This window comes from Truncatella angustata (genome assembly GCF_020726525.1).
Source record: "Truncatella angustata strain MPI-SDFR-AT-0073 chromosome Unknown BKA67scaffold_5, whole genome shotgun sequence".
NCBI lineage: Eukaryota > Fungi > Ascomycota > Sordariomycetes > Amphisphaeriales > Sporocadaceae > Truncatella > Truncatella angustata.
Genome location: NW_025763385.1, coordinates 184,375 through 205,639, shown reverse-complemented (window position 1 = coordinate 205,639; position 21,265 = coordinate 184,375). Strand labels below are relative to the sequence as shown.

General features: G+C 49.0%; 8 protein-coding genes across 8 annotated transcripts; 4 read left to right on the top strand and 4 right to left on the bottom strand.

Moving 5' to 3' along the window:
- Positions 1 to 102: 102 nt before the first annotated feature.
- BKA67DRAFT_691912 (Spo11/DNA topoisomerase VI subunit A) lies at positions 103 to 1,797 on the bottom strand (the record flags this gene model as incomplete). The annotated part of the gene is made up of 6 exons (XM_046109195.1): positions 103 to 723; positions 792 to 863; positions 922 to 1,002; positions 1,051 to 1,107; positions 1,156 to 1,400; positions 1,473 to 1,797. 6 exons carry the CDS (start codon positions 1,795 to 1,797, stop codon positions 103 to 105), a joined length of 1,401 nt encoding a protein of 466 aa, XP_045956819.1.
- Positions 1,798 to 2,274: 477 nt separating this feature from the next.
- BKA67DRAFT_624429 (squalene/oxidosqualene cyclase) lies at positions 2,275 to 5,156 on the top strand. Its single transcript, XM_046105525.1, has 3 exons — positions 2,275 to 2,829; positions 2,899 to 4,611; positions 4,667 to 5,156. Exons 1-3 carry the CDS (start codon positions 2,533 to 2,535, stop codon positions 4,955 to 4,957), a joined length of 2,301 nt encoding a protein of 766 aa, XP_045956818.1. The 5' UTR covers positions 2,275 to 2,532; the 3' UTR covers positions 4,958 to 5,156.
- A 108-nt stretch (positions 5,157 to 5,264) lies between these two features.
- Positions 5,265 to 7,357, top strand: BKA67DRAFT_293383 (SGS domain-containing protein). Its single transcript, XM_046096025.1, has one exon. The coding sequence runs from the start codon at positions 5,521 to 5,523 to the stop codon at positions 7,093 to 7,095; it is 1,575 nt and encodes a 524-aa protein (XP_045956817.1). The 5' UTR covers positions 5,265 to 5,520; the 3' UTR covers positions 7,096 to 7,357.
- Positions 7,358 to 7,644: 287 nt separating this feature from the next.
- Positions 7,645 to 8,838, top strand: BKA67DRAFT_293377 (ankyrin repeat-containing domain protein). Its single transcript, XM_046096024.1, has 2 exons — positions 7,645 to 8,012; positions 8,226 to 8,838. Exons 1-2 carry the CDS (start codon positions 7,817 to 7,819, stop codon positions 8,645 to 8,647), a joined length of 618 nt encoding a protein of 205 aa, XP_045956816.1. The 5' UTR covers positions 7,645 to 7,816; the 3' UTR covers positions 8,648 to 8,838.
- On the bottom strand, positions 8,839 to 10,057 carry BKA67DRAFT_677610 (uncharacterized protein). The gene has a single exon (XM_046108827.1). The coding sequence runs from the start codon at positions 9,879 to 9,881 to the stop codon at positions 9,069 to 9,071; it is 813 nt and encodes a 270-aa protein (XP_045956815.1). The 5' UTR covers positions 9,882 to 10,057; the 3' UTR covers positions 8,839 to 9,068.
- A 694-nt stretch (positions 10,058 to 10,751) lies between these two features.
- On the bottom strand, positions 10,752 to 12,244 carry BKA67DRAFT_646615 (uncharacterized protein). The gene is made up of 3 exons (XM_046105914.1): positions 12,068 to 12,244; positions 11,317 to 12,007; positions 10,752 to 11,191 (listed from the first exon to the last, which is right to left on the bottom strand). Exons 1-3 carry the CDS (start codon positions 12,098 to 12,100, stop codon positions 11,064 to 11,066), a joined length of 852 nt encoding a protein of 283 aa, XP_045956814.1. The 5' UTR covers positions 12,101 to 12,244; the 3' UTR covers positions 10,752 to 11,063.
- A 2,669-nt stretch (positions 12,245 to 14,913) lies between these two features.
- BKA67DRAFT_519404 (major facilitator superfamily domain-containing protein) lies at positions 14,914 to 16,236 on the top strand (the record flags this gene model as incomplete). The annotated part of the gene is made up of 1 exon (XM_046098098.1): positions 14,914 to 16,236. The coding sequence occupies one exon, from the start codon at positions 14,914 to 14,916 to the stop codon at positions 16,234 to 16,236; it is 1,323 nt and encodes a 440-aa protein (XP_045956813.1).
- Positions 16,237 to 18,528: 2,292 nt separating this feature from the next.
- Positions 18,529 to 20,836, bottom strand: BKA67DRAFT_637033 (uncharacterized protein; the record flags this gene model as incomplete). Its single annotated transcript, XM_046105684.1, has 7 exons — positions 20,694 to 20,836; positions 20,179 to 20,643; positions 19,672 to 20,129; positions 19,391 to 19,623; positions 18,890 to 19,266; positions 18,644 to 18,834; positions 18,529 to 18,587 (listed from the first exon to the last, which is right to left on the bottom strand). Exons 1-7 carry the CDS (start codon positions 20,765 to 20,767, stop codon positions 18,529 to 18,531), a joined length of 1,857 nt encoding a protein of 618 aa, XP_045956812.1. The 5' UTR covers positions 20,768 to 20,836.
- Between the last annotated feature and the right edge of the window lie 429 nt (positions 20,837 to 21,265).

Sequence of the window (21,265 nt, the reverse complement as noted above, 5' to 3'; positions counted from 1 at the left end):
CTGACGCACTTACTTCATGGACCGATAGACCAATGCAAAGACCACCAGTATACCCGATATCCCCGCACCTTATAAGTGCAGAATGTGGACCGTTGAGCCGATTCAAACGAGTATAGCTAAATTAGAAGCGGGCGCAAGTCGTTCATCCAACCATTTTATCATCCGTCCTTCTTCTCCAATGGCCTGAATCTCGAACTTGACATTCAGCATTAACATCAGCTGCAGCTCGCAAATCAAGTCCAACTCTTCAGCTCCAAGGTCCTCCTCGTTGTTCAGCGTAGCTAAAAGGTTAACGGCCTTGTAGCGGTCGTTCATGGAAAGCGCGCTAGTCTTGTAATCGGTGGTCGTAAGGCGAGGAACCACGGTATGGATCAATCCTGATGCCGGCATGTCTCTGTCATATTGTGGGTTAAGTTGTGAGCTTGCTTCTCGCCCACGTGGAATGGAGGCTTTCTCCATGATTGACGGTAGTGGGGGTTGCGACAGTGACTGTTCACAGTCTATATGATAGGCAATATCGCAGACCTTGACACCCATCCAGACTAAGCTGGGGATGGTGACGTTCTCTTCATGTTGCAAGCTGCGGCTACCTCGCTTATACGTGCGCATGATGCTAATACCATCAGGGTCGAAGTCCACCAAGGCATGCACTGAAGCACAATGATGTTGATGGTGTATGAAGTGTAGGAACTGCCGAGTGGCCAGGTCCGGATATCCTTTGGCCTAAAAATGCCGCGTCAGTCAGGCGGAACCAGAAAAAGAAAAACACCTTCAGTGCAGCGGGAGCGTACCGTGACGAGTAACCCAGGTCCAGCAGCAGAAGTCTCGAAATATCGCGCTGCTGCCAAGCTGCGAAATGTCGCCTATCAAGCTTAGCAACATAGGACTGTTTCCCAACAGTAAAAAAGGAAAAAAACACACTTCTTTCTCGATGATCAAGATCCATTGTATTTCACGTATGTCGATGCCCTCTAGAGTACTGGTGTGAGGTACTGAGACACCCTAAAAGCATGGTCAGTGGTGGTAAACACATCTCATGGATCGACAAACATGGTGACCAGGCACATCGAATGGCCCACCAGCGACGAGTCCTTTCGAGGCAGCAACCTAGACTCAATCAGTAAACGGTTACTTAGCACAGATGGCTATACGCACGATGTTCAGGGCATCCCTACTGACTCCAAAGGTGAAGGCAACATCATCCACGAGTTGATTGACGTAACTTTGGGTGCCAAATAAGTCAGGATGCTGGTAGTATATATGTCTGTGGTCTTGATCAATGACATTGAAGCCCTGTTGGTAGACGGACACGAGGGCACAAGCATATACAGACCTTTTGGTAATGACGGTGCCGTGGACCAGAGCTTCGTGGCAGTGGTATAGTACCTGAAGTAGCGCGGCTGGACACAGTTTCAAATGTGATTAGGCAAGAGAACGATGGAGGAGTTTAGTCAAATATCGGCAGGACGCACCGAACCTCCGAGCTCCAGAGGACGACGCCGTAGGAAATAGCACTTCTATTTCGTTGCCGGTTCTGCGACTTCGCATCGGAATGGCTAGTCGACGATTGTCTTTGAGAGCATCAACGACACTTTCGAGTGTATTCTCGATTCTTGTGATAATCGGGGCCGCGGGGCCTTGAGATACGTTTTCAGGCTCCTGACGAGGACTACGTTGTGGTGCACTTTCTTCGTAACTTGAGCAGAACGCTGGTATAGAAGACGAAGGTTGATGTCTGACTAGTGCTGAGCTGGATGATGCCATGCCAGAGGAACTGGTGAAAAACTCTTGGTCCATGGTGGTTGACTTGTTCACGGCAAAAATGAAATGGATATGGAAGTCCAATTTCAGCCCTCAAGTTTCTTCCTAGGGGCAGTAACTACAGGGCGCGGTAGCTTTAAGAGTTGAGGATGTCCAGGTGGATGCACGACGTGGTTGAGCGTATGGCTGCCAGGCTATGTAGGCAGCTTCATCGCTCCAATGGCAGTAATTAATGCATACTTGGCCCCAACAATCAAACCCGATAATCTACGTGGTTCAAAAATCAAAATGGCCCATAGATGTTGACACGGTGAAGGAGAGGTGTGACTCAGGTCCATGCTGTTTTATTACAAGTAGGAAGGCATGACCGTGATGGTGAACACTCGCGTCTCGTGCGAGCCAGCAGCCGGAAAGAGCCAATGGCGATGTGCTTGGTGGGTGCCCCCTGTAGGTGCCCTGCGAACACTAACGACGGCCCCTGAAATCCGGAGCCCGCGGCCTTGCAAAGAACCAGAACCCCTCACTACATAACCTAGATACGGATACCTACTAACCTAAGGTTACTGTGATATGTATACGTATGTACGGTACTAGGTTAGCGCTCGCGTGCTGACAGCCCCAGAAATTTGCTTGATCAACTGAAGTGGTGCCACCCTCGATTTGTCCTGGGGGGTGAGTTTCCGAGTTCGCGACTTGAAGGACGCCAGCGCCAGCGCCATTGAATCCATTCGAACTGCCTGTTCACTTCGCGAGCGTTCTGAGAGCCATAAGATGGTCACCACGCGTTCTAAAGCAAACGGCACAACTACCGCCATCGCCAATGGCATCGGCAATGGCAATGGCAATGGCTACGCCAAGGCCAACGGGTCGCTGAAGAAGCGGCGGAGCGACACCGACCTCGCACCTACCGAGTCCAAGCAGCCAAAAGTCCGCGAAGATACCGACATCACTCGATGGCGATGTTTGGACGACGACGGCCGCCTCACGTGGCACTACCTCGAGGACGACGAGGATGCAAAGGAATGGCCACAGAGCTATGCCGACAAATGGTATCTTGGGCTCGATCTCGTACGTTTCACTTTCTCCCATAGCCATGATTGCCCAGCAACCTCAACTGATGCGCCTCTCTGGCCGTAGGGTCTCCCTGATCTGCCGAAGCCCAAGAAACCAATCGATGCTGTAAAGAATGGTCTGGCCTTCTTTGAAAAACTACAACTGCCCTCAGGAGAATGGGGAAGTGAGTATGGCGGTCCCATGTTCTTACTTCCTGGGGTTGTGTTCGCATGGTATGTCACCAAGACGCCAATACCTTGGTACAAGGCGACTGCCATCAAAAACTACCTCAAGGCGCGTGCGCACCCCGAAGACGGTGGTTGGGGCCTCCATATTGAAGGAGAGAGCACTGTCTTTGGCACATCCATGAACTATACAGTCCTGCGCTTGGTGGGGGTTGACCCAGAAGAGCCGTTCATGGTCAAAGCAAGAGCTACGCTTCATCAGCTTGGAGGTGCTACCCACGCACCACACTGGGCCAAATTCTGGCTCAGCGTCTTGGGCGTCGCGAAATGGGGCATTGTGAACCCCGTCCCACCCGAGATCTGGCTCCTGCCTGATTGGACACCCATCTCTCCTTGGAAGTGGTGGATACACATTCGACAAGTCTTCTTGTCCATGAGTTACATCTACTCCAAGCAATGGACATGCGAAGAGACGGACGTCATCAGGGAACTGCGACAAGAACTTTTTGTTCAGGAGTGGGATGACATCGATTGGAACGCACACCGAAATACCATTGCTGCCAAGGACAATTATCACCCCAAGTCATGGCTGCTCAATACCGCCAATTGGATGCTCGTTAATATTTGGAATCCCTATTTACGCACCAACAGCTTAGTGGAGAGAGCAGAAGCATGGGTCAGCAAACTGATCGACATGGAAGATGAGAACACAGACTTTGCCGACCTAGCGCCTGTCAATGCTGCCATGAACACTATCGTGTGCTACATCCGTGATGGACCAGGCGCTTATACTGTACGCAGGCACGTGGAGCGACTCGAAGACGCCTTGTGGGTCAAGGACGAAGGAATGCTCTGCAACGGTACAAACGGCGTGCAAAACTGGGATACGGCCTTCGCTATTCAAGCTGTCGTGGATGCAGGACTTGCCGAAGACCCCAGGTGGAGGCCGATGCTCACCAAAGCTCTCGGGTTTCTGGACAGTCAACAGATCCGCAAGAACTGCAAGGACCAGGATGTTTGCTACCGCCAACAGCGAAAAGGTGCCTGGGGGTTCAGTAACAAGGTGCAGGGCTATGCCGTGAGCGATTGCATTTCCGAGGCTTTGAAGTCGGTGATTATGCTGCAGAGAACACCGGGATATCCTCAACTGTTGGAGGATCAAAGGATATTTGACGCCATCGATACGCTCCTGACGTATCAAAACGCATCTGGTGCGTGCTCATCGTATGAGCCGACTCGAGGCAGTGAACTTCTGGAAATGCTCAACGCGGCAGAGGTGTTTGGCAAAATCATGGTTGAATATGACTATGTTGAGTGCTCCACAGCAGTGATCACGGCACTATCGCTGTTCAATAAGTTCTGGCCCGACTACAGAGCGGACGAGATCAAGCACTTCAAGGCCAGAGTGCTTGCGTTTATCAAGCGAGCACAACTCCCTGACGGCGGATGGTACGGAAACTGGGCCATCTGCTTCACATATGCCACCATGTTTGCTCTGGAAAGCCTGTCCAGTGTTGGTGAAACGTACGAGAACAGCTCCAGCTCGAAGAAGGCTTGTGATTTCTTGATCTCGAGGCAAAGGGCGGATGGAGGGTGGTCGGAAAGTTACCGAGTAAGTTCCCACGTTTGAATACCGACCTAGGGCGCTAATAACCATGATCTGCTAGTCTTGCGAGAAGGGAGTGTACGCGGAACACCCATCGGGATCACAAGTGGTGATGACCTCGTGGGCGCTTATTGGGTTGATGCATGCTGAATACCCTGATATCGAGCCAATCAAGAAGGGTGTCAAGCTCGTCATGGAAAGACAACGACCGAATGGGGAGTGGCTTGCTGAGGCGATTGAAGGCGTGTTCAACAAGAGCTGCATGATCACATACCAGAACTATAAGTTCACCTTCACATTGAAGGCCTTGGGCATGTTTGCCACTCGATTCCCAGATGAAGCAGTAGTATAAGAGAAAAACTTGTCGAATACCAACCATGACGGCAACTGTACTGCATTGGAGAAGGAGCAACAAGTACTAGACTAGATTAAAACAGACCAACTAATCTACAATAATATTAATGAGACGAGAACATGCCAAACACCCACAGTATCGTTGCAAGTCCAGTTGAACGAACAGCGTCATGTGTAACAAGTTCAAACAAACAAACAAAGCAAAAACCGCGCCATGGTAGTCGTATAGAGAGAGAAGCCCGTGACATTTACTAATAGACTAGACTTAGTCTAACCTAGCTGCCTGGGCAGAATTTAGGCTCAAAGGTCGCAGGGGGGTGGAGCCGCTGGAGCTTCCCAACCTAGAGCTTCGATACCCCCACCATGATCTGGAACAAGCAGTTCGACATCTCAGAAAGTACAAAACCATTCTCTTTTTCGTCCTCAATCTTCCCTCCAATATACACTGTATATACCTATCTGTGTGGTCTGGCTGGCAGGGCAGATCATTAAACCTTGCAGTCCCGTTCTATTTCGAACATCCGGCATTCTACCCTCCCTTCTCGGCCCCCCGCTACGAACATGTCAGCCCACGTTCTGGCAAGCGAGGGCGTCAATCTCGTCAAAGCAAACAAGTACAATGAAGGCATCGAGAAGCTCACACAAGCTCTGAAGTCCCAGAAGGCCCCCATGTGGCTCATTGAGCGATCCAAGGCCTATCTGCGTACCAATGACTTCCAGCTCGCCCTCCATGACGCCGAGCAGGCTCTCTCCATTGCCTATGACCGAGCCAACCGAGACCTCATGATCGAAGCACAGATTCGAAGGGCCGTCACCTTGTTTCGCTTGAAGCAGTACGCCGACACCGACGTCTGTGCGTACTGGGCACTCAAACTCCTTGACGGCGCCAAGGCCTCAGAAGACCATGGCATACAAAACAGGGTAGACGAGAGGGGTGATTACGCTGTCACTTTGGCCGAGGCTCAGGAGCTGAACGCCAAAGATGTCCAGGCCAAGAAAGAAGCTGGACTCCAGTCCGCCATGGCATCTGGCAGATCGAAGGACTCCACCAATCGCAATCTTGCTTTCTCGTGGCGCATCAACGCTTTGCAGGCCATGGAGAAGCTAGAGGCGGGCGCATCGGGCCGCAAGGTCACTGTAGTCCAATACCCCAAGCCTTCCGACACACCCGCTGTCGCCACCAAGAAGGTACAGTCCGAAAGAATTACGGAGATCGAGGATGATGATCATGATGAGCCGGAGGAAGAACAGAACAAGCCAAAGATTCCGCAACACATTCTCACCGGAGAAGCGCCCCGCGAAATCGTCCCTTGGACCTGGGATGATGTCTGGAACCAATTCCAAGCCGAGCACAGGAAGCACGATATCCGCACTGATTGGTACGAGACAGACACCACCGCTAATGTCAGCTTGTTCGTCAAGAATCTGCCCAAGGACAGCGTCAAGGTGGACTCGCGGGAGCAGAGTGTTACAGTCAGCCCTATTGCTATCATTCCCACAGGTTCTTTCACATTGGATCTTCAGGGCAAGATCAAGCCTGAAGAAACCACTTACACAGTCAAGTCGATGAAGGTTGAGTTGGTTCTCAAGAAGGAAGTCCCCGGAAAGTGGAGGGTTCTTCGCAACTCGGATGCAGATGTTAAGTTCCGTGAGCGGTCTAGTTTCGTTGCCCATGCAGAGAACCTAGGATTTGAGCCCACAGCTTTCCAAACCGACGCCTCCAACGGCGACCTTGATGCTTGGTACGACAACATTTACACAAAGTTGTTTTCCAACACTACTTCTGACAGTACGGCAACCTCTGCCAGTCAGGCTAAGAAAGTCGATGAGCCGAGTGCAGCCCAACCAACCCCAGAAGCGAAACCATCCGGACCCGCCTATCCGACTTCATCAAAGTCTGGCCCCAAGAATTGGGAGAAGATGGATGTGGACGATGAGGATGAGGATGAGGCGAATGTGGATGATTTCTTCAAGAAGCTGTACAAGGATGCGGATCCCGATACTAGACGCGCTATGATGAAGAGCTATATCGAGAGTAATGGCACGAGTCTTAGCACCAGCTGGTCCGAGGCGTCTAAGAAGAACTACAAGACCGAGCCTCCTGAGGGCGCGGAGGCCAAGAAGTGGGATGAGTAGAAGTGATGGAACAGGAAAATTGATGGGAGCCGCAACTACCAATCCCCTTGCGGCTAATTCACGTTGCGCTTATCTTGCATGCACCACAGGGAGCGGACTGTGTTGCGATGTTCTGCTCTAACCTTAGCGGCTTGAGTGGGAGACAAGAGCATTTAATGGGTGCGGAATTGGTCTGGCGTATTTACACTGATACCCATTTATGTCGTAGTTAATGATGCACGATCATGATACTGAATCTGAATACGCAGTGCATTGCTTTAAATTTAATTTCGCTCTTCTTTTTCCCTTTTTCTTCTCTTTTCCCTCTTCTTTTACTTCCATCTGATAACTTGAAAGCCCCGAGTATCCTCAACATGAAGACTTGAGTCTTTGCCATCACGTGACTGGCCCCACTAGAACTGAGCCGTTCCGATTGGGGCTTTCTCTTCTTCTGAACATCTCAACAAGTAAAAATATATTATCTAGAGTCTTTTTTTATCTTGATAAAATCTTACCGTATAAATCTCAGGCTTGTTGGATTGTAACTTTGGCAAGTTACAAGCTGAGTGGTATCTTAGTTGGGCATCTACAAACTCCTCACAAAAATTTTCCCACCAGCTCCCACTAAAGCGCCCAATCAAGTGTTCCGGAGGTAAAAAAAAAGGGTGTGTGCACAACCGCATTGGGAATACCTGATCAACTCGTTGAAAGAACAAATTACAAGTGAAACAAAGTATTCACCATGGCGCCAAAGCTTTCGGAGGATGAGATCGATGATTTGATCTACTTGGCGCGAGTCGGGGAGGACACAGAGCTCACGCAAATGCTGAAAGAGTTGGCGGAGCGGGAAAACGTCACCATCGCTGACGTGTTGGAAACCGCACGGGATGACGGAAAGGCAACCTGCTTGCACATGGCAGCTGCGAACGGCCATTCGAGTAAGTTTAGGTTTCCTTTTTTTTTTTTTTTTTAATTCTATGGTTTTCTCTGGGCTGGCGAAGAGAAATGCGAGACTGAGCCGTTTTGCTATCATCCTCTAAAATGAGACGCTAAGAAGGAGCAACTCCAACGTCGCAACTTCACCCAAGTTTATTTTCTGACACAGGATAAAAATAAAATGTAGAACAAAAGCATGCTGACAACGATGACAGGGACGGTAACACACATCCTCTCACATCTCCCTACCTCATCACTCCCTTCTCCCTCACCTACAAGCACATCCCCCTCCGCCTCCCAGGCCCCCGCGGACTCCTACATCAACGTCGCCAATGCCTACGGCAATACGGCGCTTCACTGGGCGTGTCTAGGTGGACACCTGGACACCATCAAGCTGCTGCTTTCGCGGGGCGCCATCCCCACGCTGGAGAACGCCAAGGAGCAGATCCCGCTGGACTGCGCGGCGTTTAACAACCATATGCAAGTCGTGGAGTACTTCTTGAGCCAGAGCAGGCAAAAGGAGGAGCAGAATGCGAAGGAGGGCGGATTGGAAGGGGCTGTTAAGGATGTGGAGATGGGTGAGGGCGAGGGTGAAGGTGAGGAGGAAGTTGTCATGAGAGCAGGAGGCGAGCAGTGAGGCTCCGTAATCTCTTTGACATAGATGAGAAATGGTCGATATGATGATTTATGAGATCAAAAACATGCAAGAAATGACGCCTGCATCGAGACGAACGCGTCTGCTTGCCATCGTCAGGGCTATAGGGATATGGAGAGCAAGAGCTGCATAGGTACTGACTGACACGGCCGCGAACAATGAGTTTGGTAAAAAAGAAAAGAAAAAAGCCTGTGTGTTTGATGATCTATCTATGCCAAATCTCTCATCGAACTTGCCTCGCTCAAAAGGTATCTATTTCCATCTTTTCAGTTACCTCAAGAAATTCAACATCCTCTGCACCAAATCCTTGACTCCTATGCCCAAATCAAACAATCCATGAAACTCTAAAACCATATATCTTGCTATGCAATCTCCCCGATCGCAAGGAAGGCTTTATCACCTATCAGACCGGAAAGCGACACCGATGCCTCCGCCCACCGGGCACATCATTCACGAACCTCTCCGTGACCTTGACGTTGCCCAGCGAGTCCATCTTGCCCCCGAACCTCTGCTCCGCCCGCGACGCGCGCGAGGCGGCCTTCTGCTGCGCCGCCATCAGTGCGTGCTGGGCGGAAACGGGCAGGCTGGCCAGCATCTGGGCGTCGGAGGCGCGGGCCGTCAGATGGCGAGTCGTCGCCGCCAGCGCGCGGCGGCTCTGCGGCGAGGTCTGTTGTGCCGGTGGGCCTGAAGGGGCGGGCACATGATCGCCGCGTTCCGTGCTTGTGGGGCTCTGCCGCCGGCATCGTGTCGTCGGCGTCGGCGAGGGGCGGGACGAGGGGACCATGGCGCAGTTTCCTTGAAGCTTCCGCTGGGTGGGCGGTCTCGCCGGGGTCGATGCTGGCGAGCGAGGTCGGTCCTGCCGGTGTGTGTTCTTTGGTGCGCCCGCAACCAGTTTGGAGCGGCGGCGCCATATTGTCTTGCCCGAGGGTAGGCGTAGTGTGTTGCCGTCGGGGCTTGCTGCAGCTTGAACAGAATCCATATCCGCCGTATCATTGAATATGTAGTCATATTCGAGGTCAGGTGACTCGAAATGTACCTCGTGGTGTCCATGTTCCGGCACGGCTATTGGCTCGACGTGCATTGATGACTTGTCATTACTGTGAAATATTGATGCCGGTTGAGGCAACTGTGCCTTATTGACTATTGATAGTTCTAGCATTGTGGTGGTTGTAGTGGTAGTGGTGGTTGTGGTTGTGGTTGTAGTTGCACCCAGCATAATCTATAGTATATACTTCAAGTCGCTCCAAAATGTTGGTCTCAAGTGGTTGTATGGGACTATCACTATGTAGGTGAGAGCGTTGCTGTAATGTCGTGTCTTCGTGTTAGGCATCATGCGAACACCAAGACGTTATATAAACAACCATTTTCATTGTTAATGTTCTATAACTGATCTGAATATGTATCTATTACCATCAAGAGTGAATCATTCCTTTGCATAGTCCTTGCCAGGCGTTATTTCGCTGCCAAGCTATTTGAATCATTCTCACTAAGCCTCTTACACCTTAGTGCAGATGAATCATGATGATACTGTAAATTTTGGCGGCGAGTTTGTTCGACGGCTGGTGAAGTGAGCATAGCCTCTCGAGCCATCAAGAGATTTCATTCGGAAAATAGATCGATATAACCTTACACTTGTAGAATCCTTAGCTGTGATAGGTTGTGTATTTGATGCTTTTCTTGATGGAGTGCTATAAGACAGAGCGGCCGACAATTAGGGGTATGATCGCCGCTAGTTTCCTGTCATATTCAAGCCCGATTAAGGTATGTGTTAAAATGACACGGGAGAAACCAGGCTGGATCGTCGCCCTTGCATTGAGACGTCGCAGCCATCAAATGTGTTGCGATGTCTCGTATCTCGTTGAGGTGCTTCATACTTTATATTCAACCTCTCTGGGAACTGTGATTGACTACCACAATACAATAAAAATGCAGTTTTTTTCACGCTTCAGTCGCAAGTCTATTGCCGATTGAAAACGTGTTTATTTTATTTTATCTATGTACCACATATTTGCGTTTCAAAAATACTTAAGTATTCGAAGCACGTGATGCTACAACTACTCATTGCGACAGAGTTGATGGCTTCAATCTTGTCTTCATTCGATATGCGCATGTACAACATATCTGAATATTGAGTTTATGGCTACAATGGGTGAGAGATGCATCTGTTATAGGAGAGCCAAAGCATGCTGCACTTCAGTTCGCTGCCAACTAGCCTTTGGTGTAGCCATTTCTCGAACCTGATAGCCTTGTAAATGATCAAATATACCGTAACTCATCCTGCAAAAGATTATAAGCCGCCAAGAAACGTCAGGTGGAGTGGCAGAGAAGACTGAAAGAGAGGTGCACTGATTTGAGGACTCAAGAACTTGGGTCACGTTGAAGTGGTTAGTCCTCAAGCTCAGCCTGCCACGAAGACCTTGCTCCATTCAAAATTCTGTATCTCTCTCTCCACCATGGCAGTTTCTGCGCTGGATTCGATGGCGATGTGAACGAGTACTCCTCGTGGCTCTTCGTCCAATGTTGGCCCTTGATATGTAAATACAAACGTACCATTACAAAGGGTGTGGTGTACTTGCATGCAGAATCGTGACGGTGACCCGTCCACTGGTTCATGTTCCATTTTGGATGCTGGAAAGCAGCGTCAATCGTACCTGGTCGTTGTGATAACGCCATCAGCCCTATCACCAAACCAACCTGTCCACCGAGACCAGCTGATTGAGGCGCATTGGGATCAGCGTTCGCATAGGCTTTCGGCAGGAGCACATCAATGAAGCCAGCGTTCTGTCCAGCAACGTATTTGTAACCACCATTTGGACTAGCTTGGCTTATCCCGCCCACATGACTGAAATGTAAAGCACGCCAACCGTCGAAACAACCGTCATCTTCGGATACGTCCCCGGCTCCGTAGATGGTGGGCAAGAATGGACCACAATTGAACATGCTGAAGTCCGAGTATTTTTCTAATGCGCAAAACACCTCCATGGGGTTACCTAGTTCATCGCTACCCATTTGCCAAAAACCGATCTTTCCAGCGAGGCCAAGGCCTGGACGGTGCCAGGTATACGTCTCTTCAGTACTGACGATGCCACCGCAATATCTGAACACTCGGCCCTCATGTTCTTCGGCGTAGTCTTCCCACGTTTCAGGAGGTACTATATTGCCCCACCGGTCGGCGGCGGGCGCGTGATTAGGATTCAGATTGTACTCGTTAACGACAAATAAGAAGTTGACACGCTGCTCATTCTTATGTTTAGAAGTCGACTTCACTTTTCCCATATTGTCGGGGCTGCTGTCCGAATGCTTCAATTTGTGAGATTTTCCATGACTATGCTTGCTTGACGGCTACATTCACTCGTGTTAAAAGCCTTGAGTGCAATAGGTACGATGATTGAAATTTCTTACCAAGATGCTTTTCTTGGTGTCAAGAAGGCCCATTGCTACTGAAGCTAGGAACAAGTACACGAGTATTGTGTGCTGTGAAGAGTGGCGGATTTTAATCGCATGGGTCGTTCTAAAACCTGGACCATGTCAACTAGTCAAAGTTGTTTTAGCTGCTATCCATGACTGGCTTCATGTATGGCGTCCGACTGCTGGCTTCGACCGACGTGTGGGTCAACTTCAATTCAGTTATATTTCCCCTAAACGGAGTAGATCTCGCCTATCGATTTAGGTGGCCAATGAAATGTGATATGCCACTCGGAGGAAAGTCCGTAATACGCTCAGATTTAGACTGGGGGAATGAACATCCGAAAGTTCAGTTATTGAAGATAATGTGAGAGGCACCCAATCACGAATATGTAGGGAGGATAAGGCCAGCCACTCAAGAGCTCTGTATACATCTATGCAGTGTCAAAACATCATTTTGATCGAGAAACAAGCTTCGAATTTTCAAATGAGACGTAGCACTCCACACTCAATGCTGCCTTCCTCGCCGGCCGCTGTCCTCTGATGCAAGCCCCGCTGCCAACCAGGAGCCATTAGGCTGTGAGCGAGTGAGACAAGGGGATACATAGTAGGGAATTATCCTTGCATCAATCCACTCCAGTATACCGCACTCCATCTTAGAACCAATCGTTCCATGAGCGGTGCTTCTGCTTGAGACCCAACGGAAAGTGCGACATTCGTGATCTGCCCATGCTCGGATGACGTATTGCACAATGGTATGTGACATGGATCAGCAGGGCTGTAGATGCAGGTTTCCTCACCGTTTTACCAGCTTGCTGGAAGCGGAACCCATTGGCTATATACTTTTGCAACGGGCAATAAGTCGTCTCTTCGGCTATGGTCACCGCAAGAAATAGAGACAGCGCAACATGATGAAAGCACCAGACGCAAGCCAAGCTTCTTGTGAGTGTTGGTGGCTCTGCGCAGTTGGTTGGAGCTGGGCTTGTAAAGCCGCGGGGCTTGTGTTGAAGGTGGCATGGTCATCTGTGAAGGTCAGTTAGAGTGCATAGACCGGTTTGTAGGCTACTGCGAGAAGCGTGGGATTTTACGCAACTTGGTAGTGCCAACGAGTACATAGTCATAGCAGTTGTTTTGGATTGCCGGTATACGCCAATTCTGAAAAGAACAAGTGTCGAGCTGCAAGCGATATATCTGCGAAGCATGTGTTGAGGCTGGAAGGTCAGCAAACGATAGTCTACTCTCTTGGAAATGGTCGCTAACAACCAGCAGCCAAGGTTGAGCCATCACACATTGCATTGCGCAGTCACCATGGCAATAGACTGACTCTGCAATATACGCCGGATCATGCGGTAAATTGTCACATCCCCAAGTGTGTCGACTCATTCTTCGAGCACCGCAAGTCCGATCAGCCCAGCAGTCCTGAAGTGCTTGCGTCCCCCTGCTCGCACATGGTGGAAGCATCCTTTTTGCCAAGATGTCCAGTCGGCCGTAATTAGCATAACCTTGAAAGTATGCATACCATAAGTGTCTTACCACGTAGTAGAACACGACAAAGTGACGATGATTGGTGCGTCTGTGCCCATGTATCTGGCCGTTCACAAATACGATGCGTGCTGCTTTGCAGGCAGGCTTTTGAGTGCCTGTAAGAGCTACTAGCCCCTACTCATGAACCAAAACTAGCGTGTGTTATGCCTTGCAATGGGACAAATATCACCGCGGAATCACCGCAACTTCGAGCAGTCAATCGCTGAAGTGTCCTTCGGTCAAAAGAGAGATCATGTGAAAAGTCAAAAATTCCTCATGAGTCCACAGAGCCAGTCAACAAAGTAATTGATGTCGGATCTCGAGCTTCAAGAATTACTGGTCGAGGATAAATCGATGCGCTGTGTGTGGCTTGATTCTTCTTGTTGACAAGCAGGGTTTCCCTTGTCGGCCGACTGGGCGGTCCGGGGGTGTGCACCGGTCAAGATCAGTGAAATCCGATTCTGGCACGTAACTAGATTGAGGCGTACAGTAGAGAGTCATCTCGATGTTGAATATATCCCTTCATTCACGCCATGCGGCTTTGCGAGTGAGGATGACCGTAAGGCTGATTATATATGGGTCTCGGCCTATGCCGTCATGGCGATTGAATGTCCGTCGACCTCCGTAGGCACTGGCCGAATTCAGAATCCCTGGGGTCCGTCCTAAACCCACAAGTATCCCAAGGGAATCGTGTCCCTGCCCTTACGCCGGTCCTTGTCCTTCCGCCCTCCGTAACCTCAAACATCAAAGGACAATCTCTCGTCCTAAAGTTCAGTAAGCGAGCGAGGAACTTGGTAAAAGCACGCTTCGAAGTACGAACCGTAAAATATAGGATGATCCATCGAAACCCGAGAATTCTTTTTTTATATTATGTTCTTATTTTTTCTTGCTAGCCTGCCCCATCATAATGGGTGATAAGGACTGCGAACGGAAACATCTCGGCGTCGCATCTCGGCCCTGATCCACACAGGGCCCAGTTTATCCACTGGCTTGGGCTCGCGCCATCGTGGTGCCAGGTCTAACCGCCAGTCGCGACCTGCGAAACATACCACCGATGGATATTGTGGTTCCTGAAAAGAGCTGGTGTTCCTCGCAAAAATCCACTGCTATGTAATCGCGTTTTCCTCGGGATCTGGTACGGCATTGGAACCTGGGCTAATGACCCGCCGCCATAATGGTTAATAAGACTTGGCCATTTCGCTGATGGTGAGATTTTTGATATTTTACCATGTGAATATTCTGCTGCAAGCGCTTCGAGGCCGGAAGCTGCCAATTTTCATTTGATCCATTCGCAACAGTTTATCAGAATGGCCGACGTAATGGAGACCCGACCACAAATAGCACCGGCCAGCGAGCCGGAACGGAACACGACGACCGAGAAGGACGGAGAATTGAAGGCTCCGGAGTTTGACCTATCCCATCGCCCAGATGGCGGCATCACGGCTTGGCTACAGGTTCTGAGCGCCTGGTGTGTGGTATTCAGTACGTTTGGTCTGGTCAATTGTTTTGGAGTGTATCAAACGTACTATGAACAAGTCTTGCTGCCATCGAGCTCCTCGTCTTCGATCTCATGGATTGGGTCCATTCAAGGGTTTTTGCTCTTAGCTGGCGGCCTTTTTTCCGGACCTCTCTTCGATATGGGATACTTTCGACACCTGCTTTGTAGCGGACTTTTCCTCATCATCTTTGGCCAGTTTATGACATCACTGTGTACAGAGTACTATCAAGTTCTCCTCGCGCAGGGAATATGTATCGGCTTGGGCTGTGCCTTATGCTTTTCTCCGTCCACGGCGATCTTATCACAGTACTTTTCTCGGCGCATTGCCTTGGCGACAGGCATAGGCTCATCAGGATCGCCCGTAGCCGGTGCAGTGTTGCCTATCGCGTTCAACCAGCTTGTTAGTAGAATAGGTTTTGGCTGGGCCACGCGGGTCATCGCATTTATCCTTATGGGTGTTGCGGTGATCCCTTTGCTTTTCTTTAAGACAAGACTCCCTCCATCAAAGCATCGAAGGGCATTGGTTGATATGTCTGCGTTGACCGATGTGACCTATATGACATTTGTCATTGGTGGATTTTTCGCCTTCTTGGGCTTATACGTCCCCTTCTTCTACATCGAGCTCTTCACAGTCGATCATGGGCTCGCATCCAGCACCTTCGCCCCTTACATGGTGTCTATCATGAATGCTGCGAGCGTCTTTGGCCGTGTAGTGCCTGGAGTCGTTTCCGATTTTACAGGCTTACCGACAATGGTCATGGCCGGATGTGCCCTTCTGTCTTGTGTTCTGTCGTTTGCTTGGATTGGTATTCGGAACTTCGGAGGCTCGGTAGTCTTTGCTATCCTGTATGGCGCGTTTTCCGGAGGCGTTGTCAGCAGCCAGCCGACAGGAATATTCTCATTGACTTCGGACCACAGTCGCATCGGTACGCGCCTAGGTATGGGATGCTTCATTGCCGGAGTAGCACTGCTGATAGGCACGCCAATTGCTGGTGCAATGTTGGGCACCGGAACGCGGGAATCGAGTTGGGAAGGACTAATCGGCTTTTCAGCCACCGCCATGTTCTTGGGTGGATGCTTGCTTCTGACGACTGGAATGATGGTGTACTTGCGCCTGCGCCGCAAGATACGTGACCAGCTCTAACATGGCTCGAAGCTGATAATTAATGTACACGAGACAATAAATAATAAAGGTAATGCCTCAAATATCTGAACGACTATATGACTCTTGGGCCTCATCGTATTTTGTACGAATGCTGCGGGGTGGCTGTGGCGGGTCTGAGAGCACCCCGGCACTTATGTAGGGACGACGTGAATGGTGCATGTAGGCAACCTGGAGTCCGAAAGTTTGATGAGCATCAGCCCTTGGCAGTGAGACTTTCGGCCGATTCCACTAGATTTGGACTAAGTCTCTTGAAAAAGTAAACATTCGAATGATTCTCGCTAAGCGTGCCTTGCTTCATATAAGTATATATTTTGCGGTAATGACTCCATACCCATATCGTAGATATTATGACAAAACCCTTGCTGCGAGACCACCAAATACAGTATGAGGACGCCGCCCGACCAGCGTGCATATGATTGTGACAACCTAATCATTCATTCACTGCTTGACAAAACGTGATGTGTTGATATTCAGCGAAGCCTACAGACTTGTCCATGTCTTTTCTGACAATCTTGACAATGCGTAACTTTATTCGAATATTAATCCTCTTTTCCCTACCATCATAAACCCAATGATAACCCTGAAATTAAGAACTGAGGATTTGTACCCAAATTATCAAGTATGCAAACTATCACACACCATGAGAAGGGGTGACGGCAGCATGTAGCTGATTCAGGGTGACATTCCTGGGCTTGTTATCAAATATACTCTTTGATCTGGTTTGTTTTGGGCGACTGCAATACCAGAAAATATCTCTGAAGGTGGAGAATCATTTTGGTGTAGGGTTGTGGGAAAACCGTCATGGGGGGGTGCATCGGACTAGCACAAGACTCGTACTCCTTGCTGGGTATATTCAATGCACATATAGCAGTGGTTTTTCGATAAGGGTACAAGGGGTTTTATCACTTATGAAAAGAAATCATAAAGGTCATTCATGATTGCACCATCCTTGCCGGGGACTCGGCCTGTCTTCCGCAGACCCTGCCCTCCAAGATTCATCGACGATCTGGACTCTATTAAGCAATGGACTCTAGGGAAACGAGATACTGGAGCGGCCGCGAGCTTAGCTGATAGTATTGAGGACATCACTGACTATCCGATTCAATTTTCGGTTCCTCAGATCCGCTCGAGCATGTTAACGATAAACTTCATTGTTGCTAGGGCAATGATGATTACCTCGAGAGCCACGCAATTGACGTTGTGTTGCTTCAACTTTTACGAAGGCCTCACTATCAAAAAGCGCCATATATATCCTCTTTTAACGGCGATCTCTAACATGTCACTTAGACAAGCCTCCATCGACTCGCTTCGAAGTATGTAACAAGTCAAGAAAGCCTTGGATACAATCCAAATAAGTGTAGATTAAGTAAACCAAAGCATCCGTTTTATTAGGTTTGAGATCTGGCAATCTTAACCTTGGATTCATCCATCGCTTTACAACTGTTCCACGTAAGTTTCAGCAACTATTCTTATGAACAAGTATGCTATTTTACAGAGCACTGAATTTGACTGCACCTTATTCACGTGGCTCTTGGTACCAAACCGTTTCCTAGCAAAGATCAACGTCTTCTACATTGATGACCAAACAGCATATGTACTAACACAGGGCTAAGGAGCTTTCTCGTAAAGGATCATAAACTCATCCATTTATGTGCCAATGTAAAACTACCTGAAACTTACAAAGGCTGTAAATTGTTTGATATTATCACCAAAAGAATCAAGAAGTCATATCATTATCCATTAGTATCTTTTGCTATAAAACGGCCGACTCATCAGTGAATATCTGCAAAGGTGCTTTCTTGGAATAGGGTAGGGTGGATGTTCTGTGAGAAGAGGTTGGAGGAAGTGGAAGTCCAAATCATATTCCGGTTTATTTGACCCGGCGGGTTCGTTCTTTAGAAAGGTAAAATGTCAAAATTGTGGATGGAGCCGCATTTTGGAAGCTTTCAAAATAACTTCCCAGCGATCTATCGTAGGGTAAGCTTGCGGGTACATTATGAGCTGCACTGATGACCGTCTCGAAACTTGCGTCTCAACTCGTTCAGTGAAACCATCGTTGTTATTCTGATCTAAGATGTATTGCTCGTGGTGTTAGTCGGAAGATCAGTAAAGTCTGTGAAATCGTATAAGTATGACGTGAAATCGTCGGACACGAAAGGACCGAATAATTGTGTATCCATCAATGAGAAGGCGCCGCCCTGGGCTGCATCGTCTGGACATGACGGGAATGCAGTTCCGTCTCTCTCCCAGGACCCAGATATGAAGTCCTGGTTAAGGTGGAGTTCGGTGGAAGCTTGAGAACCTCCCGATGGAACCCTGAGTTGTCCATCCTGCTGAACATCAGTCATGGCTGACATTGATGCGCCCGCAATTTGAGAGGCTAGACTTTCTTGTTGCCAGAATCTGCTCAACATTCGACCATAACGTCGAGCAATGTGCAGTTTGTTCGGCGATACATCCGCAAGAGCCTCTATAAACGATGTGACGGCTTGGTCGTCTTTCACCTGCTGTTCTTTGGATTGATATATTCCCGCACGGCGCGCTTTGTAGAGGAATACTGCGGCATACACCCCATATCTATTTAATGATGCATCAGCAAGTCGTAGATATGACATTTCTCACTTGAACCTACAAATAATAGCGCCAAGGTAAAAAGCACATATCCGTAGATGGATCCAGTTTGCCCATTAGTCGGAGAATGTTGAGTGCTGCGGCGATGGCGTCGAAAATATACCGCGCATCGGGTGAAGACATGATGCCGCAGTAAAACAGGTTCACTGCCGGAGCTCCGCCGCTCTCTACAGGGTCACGTCGCTGGGACTTACGAGAATGTCTTGTGAGAACCGCCTGAAAAGCGAAAGCATTAACATAGAGACACAAGTACTGATATGTTATACGCATTGTGTGCTTGATTTTGGATGGCATTGAGAACGCGTCCCATTTCGAAAGCCACGCATATGACGCCTTCTGAAAATCTTCAATGTAACGGTTGTAGTCGCCGGCAAATACCTGGAGATAATCAGAGATCAGTACTATTATTTTGGGCCAGAGGTAAAGACAGTTTTACATCATCTAGTGGAACCACGAAACAAAACGTCCAATATTGACGATCAAGCAGTGGGGGATCACATACCAAGGCAAGCTTTCGGCTTTGGGAAGAGAAGAGGATATCATGTGCATTATGTAGGAGTTGAGTAAGCTCAATATTAGCTTCCAAGGCAGATGCATAATCTTGAATTGACCCTTTTTCCCGTATAACCAGACTTGGAAAATCACCAGCGACGAACTTTGATGAGAGAGAAGGTCCACGAGACCAGAAGGATTGTCCAAGTCGCACGGATATTTGCCGGTCGGCAATATAAACATCTAGTTCCATCGTCAGTATTTCGCTATCGTATATATAATGGCACTTACGAGCCCAGATTAGTTGATGATGCTCCGTTTGTTGTTTGGTTTTAGAAGTTTGGTTCGTTTTAAATGCAGCCAAGTCAAGCCGTTGCAGGTAAGCATGCCTTACCGCGAGACCAACTAGAGACCATGCCGTAGCATCTTCGGCCGCCAAGTCGCTATTACGACTAAAACCAGAGTGACTTGTTTGAATATGCGGCAACCATTCAGCGAGAAGAAGTAGTGCTTCTACTGTTCGGGGTGTCTGCGTATCGGGAGAGGCTAAGACCACCTTAAGGAGAAGACTCTGCGTATAGTCCCAGCAGTTGCGGTGCTCTTCTATAAATTGCATATCATCCCTTGAAGCGATAGTCAATACAACAGACAGAAGGAAATCATCTGACGTGGCAATGCGCCTTTCTTTTCTACACTCGAACACCCAAAGCGGCACAATCGGGCAATGCGGATGGTAATTTACAACGAATCTAGCCAATGTCAGCTGAGGAATATCACTATACGAGATTGACAACTTACATGCCCAGAAGCCTTTCCAGAACGTCTGGGCTAATTGTGCCATTCTGAACCAACTCATACTTGTGGGAGGAGGGCTTTTGATCTGTTGCCAAACGAGACTTATCGCAACCGCCGAGAACTACTTCAGCAGATGCACCCTCAGCCAAACGAGACGGCGAATTGACATGATCCGATTGGGCGAGAAGGTTGAGGGCATCAGCAGGATTTCTAAAAGGGAAACCAACATCTTCATCTTGTTCAAGTGATGATTCCCCGCCCAAGTCAGAGCCTGGCGTACTGATGTTAGAGGGGCTGTTTTTACCACTCCGCCCAGAAGTCAGGCGATCAGAGATTTGTTGTGAATTTCTTGGGTTCTCTCGCCGAGTTCGAAAGTTTCCGCCACGACGAGATCCGGCGAGAATACATTCTACGCCAGACCGCAGACAGGAAACACATGGTGGCGTGTTTGGGCCTCCGGAGCCTTGCCTTACATGACATGTGAGCTTTACTCCATCCCAACAATCACTTCTACTCACAACTCACATCGTGTCTTTCGGCTTCGGCACCGCTGACACGCGCGGTAAAGTCGTTTCCCACTACTCTTTGTCATTATTGCATTTTACTGGGATCTCAGCTCACAAAGCCATGATGCCTCCGCCAAGATGTAACCATGTCGGACATTTACCTAAACTTTGGAGCGACCCCATAACCGTCCATAACCGAATAGCAAGGCATTCTGCCGCTACTTAAGCACCTTGTAATGCTGCCAATAGACTTTTTCGCTGCAAATCTAACCTAGTGCGAGTCTCACTAAACCACGACTGCAGTATGCCTCCACTAAGCTACCTGACACTTCAGAGTTTCGGAGTGGGTATAGGCGGTTATAGCACCGCGCCTCCTCAGCAACGACAAGCTGCTTCATAGCTGAATACACGTTGCGTCTGATGATCGGCTGTAGGCAGCTGGATGGGCAAAGCTTACTTAAGAACTAAATGTTCTAACGTTCGGTAACAGTCGCCTATAGATGCGAATATCAACGACTACAAATTGCTAAATAAAAGACGGTGGTTCACCCCCTAGATAGAGATAATATGCATTCACTGCACAT

What these genes read in the sequence shown, in the direction of transcription:
- BKA67DRAFT_624429 (XM_046105525.1), top strand. Translation starts at nt 2,533, where the DNA reads ATGGTCACCACGCGTTCTAAAGCAAACGGCACAACTACCGCCATCGCC. An exon ending in GGTATCTTGGGCTCGATCTC is followed by an intron (nt 2,830 to 2,898) that starts GTACGTTTCACT and finishes CTCTGGCCGTAG; the next exon opens with GGTCTCCCTGATCTGCCGAA. An exon ending in GGTGGTCGGAAAGTTACCGA is followed by an intron (nt 4,612 to 4,666) that starts GTAAGTTCCCAC and finishes ATGATCTGCTAG; the next exon opens with TCTTGCGAGAAGGGAGTGTA.
- BKA67DRAFT_293383 (XM_046096025.1), top strand. Translation starts at nt 5,521, where the DNA reads ATGTCAGCCCACGTTCTGGCAAGCGAGGGCGTCAATCTCGTCAAAGCA.
- BKA67DRAFT_293377 (XM_046096024.1), top strand. Translation starts at nt 7,817, where the DNA reads ATGGCGCCAAAGCTTTCGGAGGATGAGATCGATGATTTGATCTACTTG. An exon ending in AGCTGCGAACGGCCATTCGA is followed by an intron (nt 8,013 to 8,225) that starts GTAAGTTTAGGT and finishes CAACGATGACAG; the next exon opens with GGACGGTAACACACATCCTC.
- BKA67DRAFT_677610 (XM_046108827.1), bottom strand. Translation starts at nt 9,881, where the DNA reads ATGCTGGGTGCAACTACAACCACAACCACAACCACCACTACCACTACA.
- BKA67DRAFT_646615 (XM_046105914.1), bottom strand. Translation starts at nt 12,100, where the DNA reads ATGGGCCTTCTTGACACCAAGAAAAGCATCTTG. An exon ending in ACACCAAGAAAAGCATCTTG is followed by an intron (nt 12,008 to 12,067) that starts GTAAGAAATTTC and finishes GAGTGAATGTAG; the next exon opens with CCGTCAAGCAAGCATAGTCA. An exon ending in GGCGTTATCACAACGACCAG is followed by an intron (nt 11,192 to 11,316) that starts GTACGATTGACG and finishes TTACATATCAAG; the next exon opens with GGCCAACATTGGACGAAGAG.